This window comes from Polypterus senegalus, chromosome 8 (genome assembly GCF_016835505.1).
Source record: "Polypterus senegalus isolate Bchr_013 chromosome 8, ASM1683550v1, whole genome shotgun sequence".
In the NCBI taxonomy this organism is placed as follows: domain Eukaryota; kingdom Metazoa; phylum Chordata; class Cladistia; order Polypteriformes; family Polypteridae; genus Polypterus; species Polypterus senegalus.
The window spans coordinates 142777548-142790631 of NC_053161.1; the positions used below are offsets into that span (position 1 = coordinate 142777548).

The 13084-nt window shown below is 39.4% G+C and overlaps 2 protein-coding genes across 2 annotated transcripts in view; both read left to right on the forward strand.

Annotated features, from left to right (window-relative positions):
- Positions 1-244: 244 nt before the first annotated feature.
- On the forward strand, positions 245-5999 carry kxd1 (KxDL motif containing 1). Its single transcript, XM_039761869.1, has 5 exons — positions 245-355; positions 468-622; positions 2774-2926; positions 4577-4623; positions 5102-5999. The coding sequence occupies exons 2-5, from the start codon at positions 507-509 to the stop codon at positions 5365-5367; spliced, it is 582 nt and encodes a 193-aa protein (XP_039617803.1). The 5' UTR covers positions 245-355; positions 468-506; the 3' UTR covers positions 5368-5999.
- Positions 6000-10817: 4818 nt separating this feature from the next.
- The window catches only part of ergic2 (ERGIC and golgi 2), a 95588-nt gene continuing 93321 nt past the window's right edge, over positions 10818-13084 (forward strand). The window contains exon 1 of the mRNA XM_039761870.1: positions 10818-10970. The gene's annotated coding sequence lies outside the window, so the exon portion shown is untranslated. The remainder of the gene's footprint in view (positions 10971-13084) is intronic.

Genomic DNA, 13084 nt, shown 5'->3' on the forward strand with positions numbered 1-13084 from the left:
TGGGCGGAGAGAAACGTTTAACTCGGCCCAGGTTTACCCGTGCCACAATCAGCATGCTGTTGCGAGGAGTACTTGGTTGCAGTCTGCTTCAACAGAGTGAAATTGCCGGTGGCGTTACCAGACTACATCATAAATATTGCAAGCTGCAATTACGATTCATCACGTCGTTGTGCGGATTATGTAGTTACCCGGATGTGGCGTCCTGACAAGCCCCGCCTTTTCTTGCGGCACGTGAACTCTGAATCCTTGGAAATGCGTCACAACGCGGAAGTGCTCTCAGTGGCGATTATTTTGGAACTTGTGTGTGTATGCGCTGGAAGACTGCGTGGAGGAAGAAAAGGGGAAGGCGCAGGAGGTTTGTGCTTCTTCGTTTGAGACAGTGCGATAGACACATAGGTTTAGCATGCAGGTAAATCATCAGGAGTCCTAAATGACCGACGTCTCTGCCTGTTATTTTCCTCATACAGGCTGCCTAGAGAAACCTCTGGTGCTGTTGAGTCCAATTTATGTCGAAAGGGAAGGCCGTCATGGAGCCCTCTGCGTCTGGCATGTTTTGCGGGAGGATGCTGAGCATGGTCAATTCTGAGGACGTTAACGCGATCATCCAAGCTCAGAGACACATGTAAGTTCATCTGTGTAACGTTGACTTTCGCTTCAGCATTTGGGTTTGAGATCTGCCAAACTTCTGCATTTGTTAAAGAGAGAAGTAGATGTCAGCAGAAAGTCGCGAAGCTCCCAAATGTCAGTTTTCCATCTCTTTTGTCAGTTGAGTTTTAGTACGTAATCTTTTATAAGGAAGTTAATTTAGCAGACGCCTTACAGCGATAAACTAATGCAGTGTTTAAAACATTACAAGGTAGAGAGTTACAATATAACTTCACTCGAGTTTATGGCAAGTCACAATATACATTTTCAGGCATCATTAAGTGGAGAAGACACAAAACTGCAATTAACCTGTTAATAAAACTGGTAAGATAAATGGTCAAACGTGGTGGTTAATAGTTTGATATAATTACAACAAACGTGGGATATCGGACAACTGCAGAATTCACGGCCTCAAGCCCCACTTAAAGAAATATACAAAGTAAATGGGAGAATGGACTGGTGAATTTAAAATGCTGTTGCCTTTATTTGGTGTCTGCTTATTGCAGAAAAAGGTTATGAAGCCAATTGACCCACACTTTTTAGACAAGAATAAAGATGTCAGTTAAGTAGAATCACTGCCTTGAATAATCCAGGTGGAGATGTTGGGACTCAGTAGTGTACATATGGGGTTCAATACATTGCAGGTCTGCTAGAGCAGCAGTTTAAGTTAATGTATGACGCTATAGTCTGCTAAATGGTTTTCCTGGGACGGGCCTGGTGCCCTCTTTATTGCCCACGTTAGGTTGTTTTGCAGAAGTGACTGTAATTGAGGTTTATAAAAAAATAAATAAATACATTTTTTGTACTTCTGTGTGAGTATATATCCAGAATACCATGTGCATTTTAAAGGAATACTCCGCCCAATAGTGATGCTATTTAATGTTACCTACCCCATGTATTTTGTAGTGGTGGCCAAGAAAAACATTTTACTTTCAAGTTCTCTTGCTGAATGGAGGGAAAAATATTTATTAGATAACAGAAACCAGTAGTGACCAATGCTGTGCAACAGCAAACAATGTGAAAAATGTCCAGTTGGAAGGAAAGAAAACCTTACATAGTAACATGTCAGTTATCCAGTTATATACTCAAAATGTGAAAACAGCATGCTTTTTAGCCAAAATCTTAAATAGTTGCTTATGGAATGATCTACACATGTCATAAAGAGGAAAATAAAGCCTCTTGGGGTTGGCCTTTTAGAAATGAAGACAGGACCCTTGACCAATGAATGAGGGGTGAAAGGCAGGTCTTCAATTAATTCACTTTAATTTCCTGTTTATGCAATGCACAGATTGTTCCAGAAGTAACTATTTAACAGTATTTATCTAAAAAGCAACGTTTAGCACGTTTTGAGGATACAACTGGATAAATCACATGTGGATTATACAACACAAGTAAACTTGATTTATTTTTTATACCATGAATGTTTTACAAATCATTTGCTGTTGTACAGCACTGGTTGCAGTTGCCTTTGTATTATTTCATAAGCTTATTTTTGTCCATTCTGCATGAAAACCTGAGATGTTGTTTTTCTCAGCCACCAATACAAAGTACATGAGGTAAGAAATATATAAAAATATCATTTATGGATGGAGTATTTTGTCTATCCTTCCTTAATAGAGAATTGAATTTCTAGCTTTGCTCAGAGCTTGCTGTCCAAAAATGCAGACTCTGGGGCAGTAACTATGTAGTACAACACAGTATTTATCAGAAATGTCTACAATTATTATAGCCTTGTACACTGAACTCTTTGGAAAGATGCCGTGTAATTCTACTACCAAATAGACTTGTGACTTATGAAGAGAAATTAGTAATCTCTTTTAAGACATAGTGTTTTAGCAGGCCTAGGTTGAAAAAAGAAGAAAAAAAAATCTGACAGAAACAACCTGCTTTTAATTGTAATTACCAATTGCTTCTTTATCCTTTGCTATTGTGTTTTTTTTACTTTGCAGTGGTGCAACACATTATAACTGTTTTACAATTTAATGCTGTTTGTCTTCACACTCACTTGATTCAGGGTTATTGCAGATTAAGCCACTCATAGAAGCAGTAGGCACAAGATAGAACCCTGATCTGGATGAGGTTCTAGTTTTAAGCAGCCTTTTTACCTTGATTCTTCCTTTTTGTACAGGTTAGACCGATTTGAAAAGACAAATGAGATGCTTTTAAATTTTAACAATCTCTCAAGTGTCAGACTTCAACAAATGACAGATCGCTTTCAGAACCACACACGCACCTTGGTTGAGATGAAGAAAGATCTTGACAGCATCTTCCGAAGAATCAGGTGCGTAGCATTCTTGATCATGAAATTACTGACCACTGTAGAGGAACAATTGCGGGAAGCTTCCAAAAAAATAATCAGTGGGAAAGATCAAAAGGCACATTCATTATCATGAATTTTCAAAATGAGGTAAATTATGCTGTAGATTTAATGAGCAGGATATCTAATATTGAATTATCTGGAAACATTTACAGTATAAAATGTTTTATTTGTGTTGGTACTGACCGTCTATTCACATTAAATGTTAAAAAGAGTGTAACTTTATACTTCTATGACCAAACAAAATGAAAATGGGTTGGAGGAATAAACTTCTTGGATACATGCAGATTATTTAGTTCTAATGGTACCCCAACAATGTAGTTTCTACCCATCTGTTTGGCATAAAGTTGGGCCACAGTTCTGGCTTTTAAAAAGACAGAAGTCTATAAAGTGGAGATTCTAAATTCACCCCCTATGTGTGTTTGTGTGTGTCTCTGTGTGAGGAAGTGCTCTCTAGTGGACTGGTGCACTGTCTATAGATGCTTCTCACATTGTAACCAGTGCCACCCAAATGGAAATTGACTCGCATCTGCACTGAAATGGGTAACAGGGTTAGGATGTCAATGAATGAAAAGATGAGCTCAGTCCTTGACTTTTGAGCCACTTTATAACAAGGGACTTTACAAAGTCCTCAGGAATAAAATTTAAAGTAGCACAAGACAATAAAGATCAGGTACAAGATAAATATGGGTAAATATACATATTGTTCAGCTGGGCATCTTTTCACAGTGACCCTGGATTGAAGAAGCACAATGCTAACTATAGTACTGTGCATTGGAAAATATAAATTAAAACCATTTAAGGCCAGGGCTGCTTTTTTTTTTTTAAATGTGATTTTATATGAATTACCAACAAATTAGACAATCCTATTGTGCTGTAAAACAACAAGCACACAGATTCTAACAAAGTGCATGCTGATCCTGTTCGGCTACTATTAAAGGAAAAAAGTCTTGATCCTAGATTCCTCTTGATCCCTGGTTCACTTTGTCAATCATACGCAAAGGCTCTCTGGACTCTAGCAATTATATAAGAAACTTGATTAACAAAGACATCTAAGGAGTATACCATGCAAGATTTTAGTCCTGCTCTGTAATCACATATACACTAACAATTGTTTGTTCAGACAAAGCTTTTCTAGATGTGAATGTACAAGAACAAATTTAGCATATTGCTGGTAGCATGCAAATAACGGGCAAGCACATATTCTTGAAGGGTAACAGGATGATGTAACCCTTAATAATGAGATATTCATGGTGCTGAGACTTAATGTCAGAGGCTGCTTCCTGAAGAAGTGTCTGCATACTTCAACCTGAATGGCAAATGTCAGTGTGTAAAGTTACTTTGTTTTATTGGTATTCCTCTGGCACTCTATCAAAGATAACATTAAGCCAGCTGCATCTCTTAGAGTAATATTTGCATATTTAACACTGTTAGAAAAACCTTTTGAGTCTAAGATGCTTTGTCCAGGATGTTATAAACACATTTTCTCCAAAACGTCTCCTAAACCTTAATTGATCTGAATGCTGCATTGAATGACAAAAGAGTCACATATTTTGTCTATGTGTTCCTTGTTTACCCAGTTTAATAGTTACATTTCTTGTTTTGTCTGTACAGAACGCTAAAGGGCAAGATTGCAAAACAATACCCAGATACGTTTAACAGTAAGTACTTGTTTCATGACCAAGTTTTCCAGGTTTCATTTACGTTCCATAGCCATGCAGTTGTGTTCACTGGAGATTGAATAAAAGAATGTTGCTGTCTTCTGTGATGCTTCCAAGGCAAGGCCTGGGCCAAAACTTTCCAGAGATGTATGTGCTGGATAAGCAGTTTAAGGAAATCGATTAATGGGTTGTTGAGTATTCCCGGTAATTTCTGTAGACCATGTGCTCATTTCCTAAGGCCTAAGTCTTTCCCAGCAACATCAACACAAGGCCAGAAGCAACTATGAATAGAGCCAAAGTACTCCCAACTCTCATTGAAAGTTATATATATATATATATATATATATATATATATATATATATATATATATATATATATATATATATATATATATATAAAAAAAAGTTTCTAAAAATGTGTGTGCATGGTAAAGCACTGACAGTATTTTTTTTTTGCATTTCAATTTGTTTTTATAAGGTATTCATGAATCTCCTATTCTTGAAGATGATGATGATTACTTTGACCCCATTCCTCCAAGCACAGCAACTACCACTGGCACATCAGAACAAAGCACAGAATCCTGTGACACAAGCCCAGATATAATTTCACCAACCGTTAGCCGAAGCTCGGAGGACTTTTCTCAAGAAATAATGGAAACTCCTACTTCCGATGGACAGAATAAATCCTTTGCAGAAGAAGAAGGAGATGGTGAAAAAAACGGAAATAATCTTGAAAGAGAATAGCCGATGAATGATGCAATTTGTGCACGTTTTGTAAACTTAACACAACTTGTCACTGTAGTCATTTCTCAGGAGTGCCGCTATTTTTTTTTAACATTGACGTATTTTCAGTGGACTGAGTGAGTGCCACCAGAGAATTATAAAACTGTATGTTAGGTCAGCATATATCATCAAAGCAGGCTTGCAACTGGGTTTAGATTCAAATAGCTAAAAACTACACTTTGCAAATCAAACATTAAATAGTGTTTTTGACACATTCAAACCCTTCTTAAACATCATGCGGCCATTTGCTAAAGCTAATAATGCATTAGAATGATTGTGCTGCTTCTGAAGAGAATTTCAGAAAGTGCACTTCGAGTAATCATGACCTAGACTGTATTGGCACTTGGCAAAACTGTAACTATTTCTAACCCATGTACCCTAGGAGGTGTTTTTGTTTCCATATTTAACTTCTTATTCCTGTCGTTTTGTATTTTGCCTCCTTGTAAAATTGTTTGTTTTAACTGTTGGCATAATTTGTAAACTGCTCATTTTCAAGTTAATTGCTATGCAACAAAATGACACTTTTATTTATGCTGCCAATCCCCATGGGACAAAACAAATAAAAATGTACATCTAATTTGATTTTTTATTAACCTGTATTTTTCAAGTATTATACTTAAACTTTTTTTTTTTTTTTTTGGAGCCACCTTCAAATTCTCCAGAAATGTTCAAACTGGTTGAGTGATCTGTGTTACCACATGAGCTCATTCTTTGGGTTCCAAACATGATATGCAAATACAAATCACTTTATTCAGGTCAGGTTATTTAAGGGTGTCTACTGTTTGGGCAGACAAAAGGGACAGGCAGTTGCAGGGGCTGCTGGGCTTTCTCTGGTTTTAAACTGCTGACTAGTAACTAATTTATGCAAATTACTTGGTGTTTCTGGAAAAGATACCGCCAATACGTTTTTTTTTTGCATTTAAAAGTGACAGGGCTGCTTTCTTGTTGTGTATCTAAATTCTTAAAGACACACTTCAGATTAATATTGTCATTATCATGGTACCTTCTATCCAGTCATGCAGCTGTATACTTGACAACTGTTAGGTATATGGATGAGCTATTGGGACATCTTACAGTGTCTTCCGTAATGTTTGGAACAAAAACACATTTTTTTTTTCCTTGATTTTTCTTTCTCTGTTTCATAGTTGAAAATTACAAATCAAACAATTCAGATGTGATTAGAGTGCACATTGCAGACTTTGAGTATTTGCATACATTTTGATCTTGCCATATAGAAATGACAACACTTTTTCTGTATGGTCCCCAACGCGCCCCCTCCCCCACATTTCAGGCATCATAAGATTTTGGACATTGCAATGGCAGGTACTGCTTGAAGTCTGTGATTCATAGACATCACCAGGTGCTGAGGATCATCTCTGCTGATGCTCTCCTGCTTTGTCTTGGTGTTTTTGGGTTCATTATCTTGTTGTTGGATGACGCACCATACAGTGAATTTGGAGGCATTTACTGGAACTTGAGCAGATAATATGTTTATATATACGTTAGAAATCGAGCTCTCAGCATTTCCATCATCAGTGAAGATAAGTGTGGCAGCCATATATGCCCAAACCATAACAGCCCCACCACCATGTTTAGCAGATAAGGTGGTTTGCTTTGGAGCTTGAGCAATTCCTTTTTGTCTTCACATTGTGCTCTTGCCATCACTCTTGATACAGGTTCAGCCTGGTCTCATCTATCCACAAGACCTTTTTCCAGAATTCTGTAGGCTCTTTGAGTCCTTTTTTACAAACTGGAATCTGGCCATCCTGTTTTTGTAGCTAACTAGTAGTTTTTATCCTGTAGTGTGGCCTCTGTATTTCTGTTCATGAAGTCTTCTGCGGATAGTCGTCTCTGACCGGTCCACATCTGCCCTCAAAGACTGTTTCTTATCTGTCAGACTAGTGTTTGGGGCTTTTTCTTTACCACAGTGAGGATTCTTCTGTCATCAGCAGTGGAGGTCTTCCTTGGCCTACCAGTCCCTTTTGTGATGACTGAGCTCATCATGGTGGTCTTTCTTCTTCATGATATTCCAGACAGTTGATTTAAGTAATCCCAAGGTTTTACTGATGGTTCTAATGATTCTGTTCTTGTTTTTCAGCCTCATAATGGCTTCTTTGACTTTCATTGGAACAGCTCTTATTCTCATGTTGAGCAATGGCAACTACAGACTCCAAAGGGCAGAAGCAAGGAGCGGTATCTTAAGAAGCACTGAAACACACCTGAGGAATCAAACACCTATGACGCCAATTGTCCCTAACATTGTGGTGCCTTGAAATGGGGGCCTATGTAGAAAATGTGTTGCCATGTGTACGTAGTGTGACGTATTCAAGTGAAAGTCTGCAATGTGCACTTATTCACATCCACATTGTTTGATTTGCGATTTTCAACTGTGGAGCAGAGGTGTAAATCAAGGAAAAAAATGTGTCTTTGTCCCAAATGTTATGGGGGCACTGTAGCTGCTACTCCACAAATACATTTGATGCGCTGAATGGTCTCTCTTTGTTGCATAGACTTATTATGTTCTTATTTTCTGTCTATCCTTCAACTAATTAAAAACATCAGTTACTGTTCTTTATGTAGTTCCACAAGAAAGGATACTGAAATCAGCCATATGCTGCCTCAGTTCTCCGGATTACTGGCTTCAAATGTTGTGATTGGACCTTCAGTGTGGAGTTTGTTCATGTCGTTTTGGTACAGCACTAAACGAGCCCCGTGTTGGTCTGTACATCAATGCCTCAAGCACTCTTACAGGCAGAGTTTTGTCTTCTCTAATGCAGGCTAGTAACTGATGTTCCTCATGTTAAATATCACAAGGACATAAGAACAGAAGGCCACATCTTTCTTCTGCCTCTCCACACTTCCTTGACTAGACTGGCTTCTCGGTAAATTTGATGTGTCCCTCATAACACATGTCAGACTCTGGGGCCTCCAGAGATCTCTGACCTCTTTCTTGTGATTTTTTTCAGGTCCTAAGCCACCGTATCACCCAAGCAAGTAGACCAAACCATGGCATGTGCCTGTTTTGCTACAAAACTGTTTATTTATTTTGTAAACTTTCCTACTGCAGCACAGGATGTGGAGGAATGCACTATCTGACCCCATTGAACCAGGGCACAATTATTCATAACAGGCCAATTTGGACTTGCCAGCCTCCTCTTAACTTGCACATCTTTGGGATGTAACACCTAATTCATGCCATCATCAAGAGACCATACAAACTCTAGGAGGCGGCATAACCTGCCAGTCTGCGTTTTACTTGCTTTATCAAATACTTGGACACAATTTACCTGAGAATTTTACTCCTAGTCTTAAAAATTGCTTCCAGTTTTTACACCACTTCTCCTGCTGAGGTTCATCACAGCAGGAAGTCACATCACCTAACCATTCCTTTACTCCTACAGCATTCTCAGACCCTTGATGAGGTGTTGGACGTTTAATATATCGTGGATCTGTTTGTCTTCCTTCTTCTTGTGTTGGGATACTCTGGCAGCAGATGCCAGCACCACCTAGACAACAGGTGTCAAACTCCGGTCCTGGAGGGCTGCAGTGGCTGCAGGTTTTCATTCCAACCATCTTCTTCATTAGTGACCATTTTTGCTGCTAATTAACTTCTTTTGCTTTAATTTTAATTAACTTGACTCCTTAGTCTCTTTTCTTAATTAGCAGCCAAACAATAATGAGACACAAAACAAGTCACCACATGACCAGCTCACCTGTGCCCATCACACAATATCTGAAAATAAAGAAAGGTGAAGGTCTCGGTAAGGTTAATCTCTCAGGTCACCAAAACTATTTGGTGCTGTTCTTGGAAAAAATGAAAAATCAACAGTTTTGGAAAGTTTCTCATTAAGAAACTGGTTGGAATGAAATTGGTTTGAGTTTGAAGCCCCAATTTAGTTGGTCATCTGTTGGCTTGTTTCATGTCTCATTTCTGTTTGGCTGTCATTTAATGAAGAAAAGAATCAATGCAGAGGACTGAATCCTTAAAAACAGGACTATGAAAATGAAGGGAAAAGATGTAAATTAGCATTGGTCACTAATTAGGAAAAGGGTTAGAATTAAAACCTGCAGCCACCACGGCACTCCAAGCCTGGAGTTTGACTCCTCTGACCTAGACTTTCTACTCCCAGTCTCCAAAATCAACGGTTCTTATGGGAAGGCAGCCCTCAGAACATGGAGAAATTCACCCACAGACAGCGAGGGCATGGACCAACTGGTCTAAAACCTCAATTCCTCTTTTACCAGCACAGACCACTGGAATGACCATTGTACTAGCCTCTAACCTCACCTGCTGGTCGATCTTAGTAAACATGCCCCCTGTGGGGCAGAGTGGGCTGGGGCTGCTCCTGTGTGGGTCCACAAAAGGGGGGTGGGGGGACCATGATGTTCAGAGCAAACTCAGCCCTTTCAGTTTTAAGTGTCCAAAAATAATTCACACATTGGTTGTGTCCAATATTAGTAGAACATTACAATACTATATGGTATTTCTGTTAGACAGTGATGCAATATATAACCAACAAAATACCTAAGAAGAGAATACATAAAACATTCAATGGGTTTCAGTCACAGAAATGATTTCTGCAGTTCATTTTTGCATTAATGCAATATCAAACATCATGCCAATCACAGCAGAATGAACGTTTACTTTCATCTGTCCAATTACTGAAATATATTACACAATCATACATCTAAATAGCAAGATACTCTGTGAAAGCATGGCTTTAGCTGGATACTTTGAATGTGTGCTCTTTGCAAAAACCGTGCTGGAAGTAAAATATCCACTTGATATTTCCATTTACAATATAAAATTCCAAGCACAGCTGGACAACTCTGATTGCCCATGTCATGACTCAAAATTTCCCTGGTTTGCTGGATTGTGTGTTGGCATTTGATTGCCTTTATTAATTGTTGTGCTGTCTGGGTGTAGGTGTGAATCACGAATAAGGGACACTGCTTTTTGGATTCTTCCAAAAAAGTGCCTCGGTGTCACAATTGGAGGTGCAGATACACCCAGTCTGGTGAACCCAGATGGACAGGCACTCTCCATATCCTCACGCTTAGCGAAAAAAGAAAATAAGAGCCACGCTACACCAAATGATATTTTGGCAACCGGATTTTCATCGGTCTGTTTCCAGCTTCTACTCACGTATTGTGCTCATTTTAGTTACCCCTGACTAAATACAGCACTGCCTTGTCGACTGAAAAATCACTGGACGCATGTCGTGAACAATACAGTGTCAAAAAAAAATTTCAAAACATGCGGCGATTAATATTTCAATCGCTCCTGTACAAGTAAGCTAAATAGCTCGACTATCTTTAGGAGTAAAACAACATAACCGGCAGATGGCGCGCTAGAGACCGACGCTGTGATGGTCGCGCGCGCTTCCAGCCTTTGTGTGACATCGGTGGTGGTTTGAGGGTGGGAGTTGAAAGGGCAAAGGTTCCGGTGAGTGGCACTGTGTGTGCAGGTCCGGCAGCTGAAGGCGCATTTCTGGTCTGAGTGGATTGGAGCTGTTCGTCTGCTGGTTGGTGTGCTCTCGACGAACAGACTGTATGCCGCTCACGTAAGTTGCAGCACTGTTCTTTTCCGCATGTTTAAGTTATGGTAGTCCTCCTGGTGGAGCCTGATAGATGAACGGGTTTCAATATTTTAAATCTTTTAAAGCTAATTAAACAGAGAATCACCCCACTTCTCAGCTTAGTAAGTAGCATATTGACTGGAGAGGCAAGACGGAAATATTAAGAAGTGTTGTGAACCGCAAGAAATAAAACTTTACCTGAATAATGAATGAAGTTCGGACGAAGAGTGTAGCGATGAACTGTGTTTGTCCTCATCAACCCGCCCATCCATCCAGTTTCTGATCCCGCTTTTTCCAATAGGAGGTCAGTTGGAGTCGGTGACTGTTACGGAACCGGACTACAGTAGAGGGACGTAAGACGCATGGCGCACTGATTCTGACAGCCTGCTAGTTGCGGAAAGCCTGTCAGCCTCGGGGTTGGATGTCGTTCAGTTTCATTTACAAACCTCGTTTGCCTTGAGAGCGGGTAGAAGTCGCAGTTTTTGAGATGCTGTAACCTAAACATAGTAAAATGTGAACCGTTTATCTCAGACTCCTACAGTTGGATTACGCATTAGAATTAGACAGAGATTTAACTTTATTGCTGCTTTCTTTTTTTAACATAGTTATTTTCAAACCCTCTTAATCTAGTTGTCATTCTACATCCAATAAATAACTGATTACAAAAATGGTAGAACACAAGTTCTGCAGACATCATTGTAGAAAGAAAAAAATAGAAGAAGCTGCTAAAAGTGACAGACTTCCTTTGTGTAAAACGGAAGCAAACCCCGGAGCAGCAAAAGGAACAATCCTGTCTAGTTTTCTCTTCGCTCAATAAATAGAGCACCAGGTCCTTTTGAAGAAATTATTAAATGATGCTACAGTTATGGAACGTATCAATAAATAAGGGAGATGAGCATAAGGGATGGGTGGAGAACTTTTTTATTGGTGCAGGAAGAATTGTCTACAATTTAAAATCAGCAAAAACAAGGAACTGGATGTAGACTTTCTTGGCACCAAAGATCCTCTATGTCTGGTCACTTTCAGGGGACTGGATGTGGAGGTGGTGCACTCCTACAAGTACATGGGGGTCTACATCAGTGACACTGGCCTTGTAACACTGAGGAACATATAAGAAAGGGTAGAGTAGGTTTTATTTTTTTTTCCTTGGGAGACTGTGCTCTTTTATTGTGTGTAGTGACATCCTTCACATCTTCTACAACTCTGTGATGCTCAGTGCAATTTTCTACACTGTGGTGTGCTGGGCTGGTACTATCACTTCAAGAGAGGCCCACTGGATCAATGAGCTAATTAAAAGGGCAAACTGGGTTATGGGACACTCTCCGGACCCCCTGGTGCTCATAGCAATGGAGGGAATTAAAGCAAAACTGAGTGCCATTATGAACAATTCTGCACATCCCCTCTCTGACACACTAACACTGAGGACTTTAAGCCAACAATTTATTAAGTCACAAATGTGACAAGAAATACTGGGGGTCTTTATACCAAAAGTAATATGTCTGCATTATACCCCACTGTATCTTTTAACATTGTTTTTGTCATTTTTTTTTTTTTTTCTTTCTTGTTTATCATACTACAGGGTGGGCCATTTATATGGATACACCTCAATAAAATGGGAATGGTTGGTGATATTAACTTCCTGTTTGTGGCACATTAGTATATGTGAGGGGGGAAAACTTTTCAAGATGGGTGGTGACCATGGTGGCCATTTTGAAGTCGGCCATTTTGGATCCAACTTTGTTTTTCAATAGGAAGAGGGTCATGTAACACATCAAACTTATTGGGAATTTCACAAGAAAAACAGTGGTGTGCTTGGTTTTAACGTAACTTTATTCTTTCATGAGTTATTTACAAGTTTCTGACCACTTATAAAATGTGTTCAATGTGCTGCTTATTGTGTTGGATTGTCAATGCAACCCTCTTCTCCCACTCTTCACACACTGATAGCAACACCGCAGGAGAAATGCTAGCACAGGCTTCCAGTATCCGTAGTTTCAGGTGCTGCACATCTCGTATCTTCACAGCATAGACAATTGCCTTCAGATGACCCCAAAGATAAAAGTCTAAGGGGGTCAGATCGGGAGACCTTGGGGGCCATT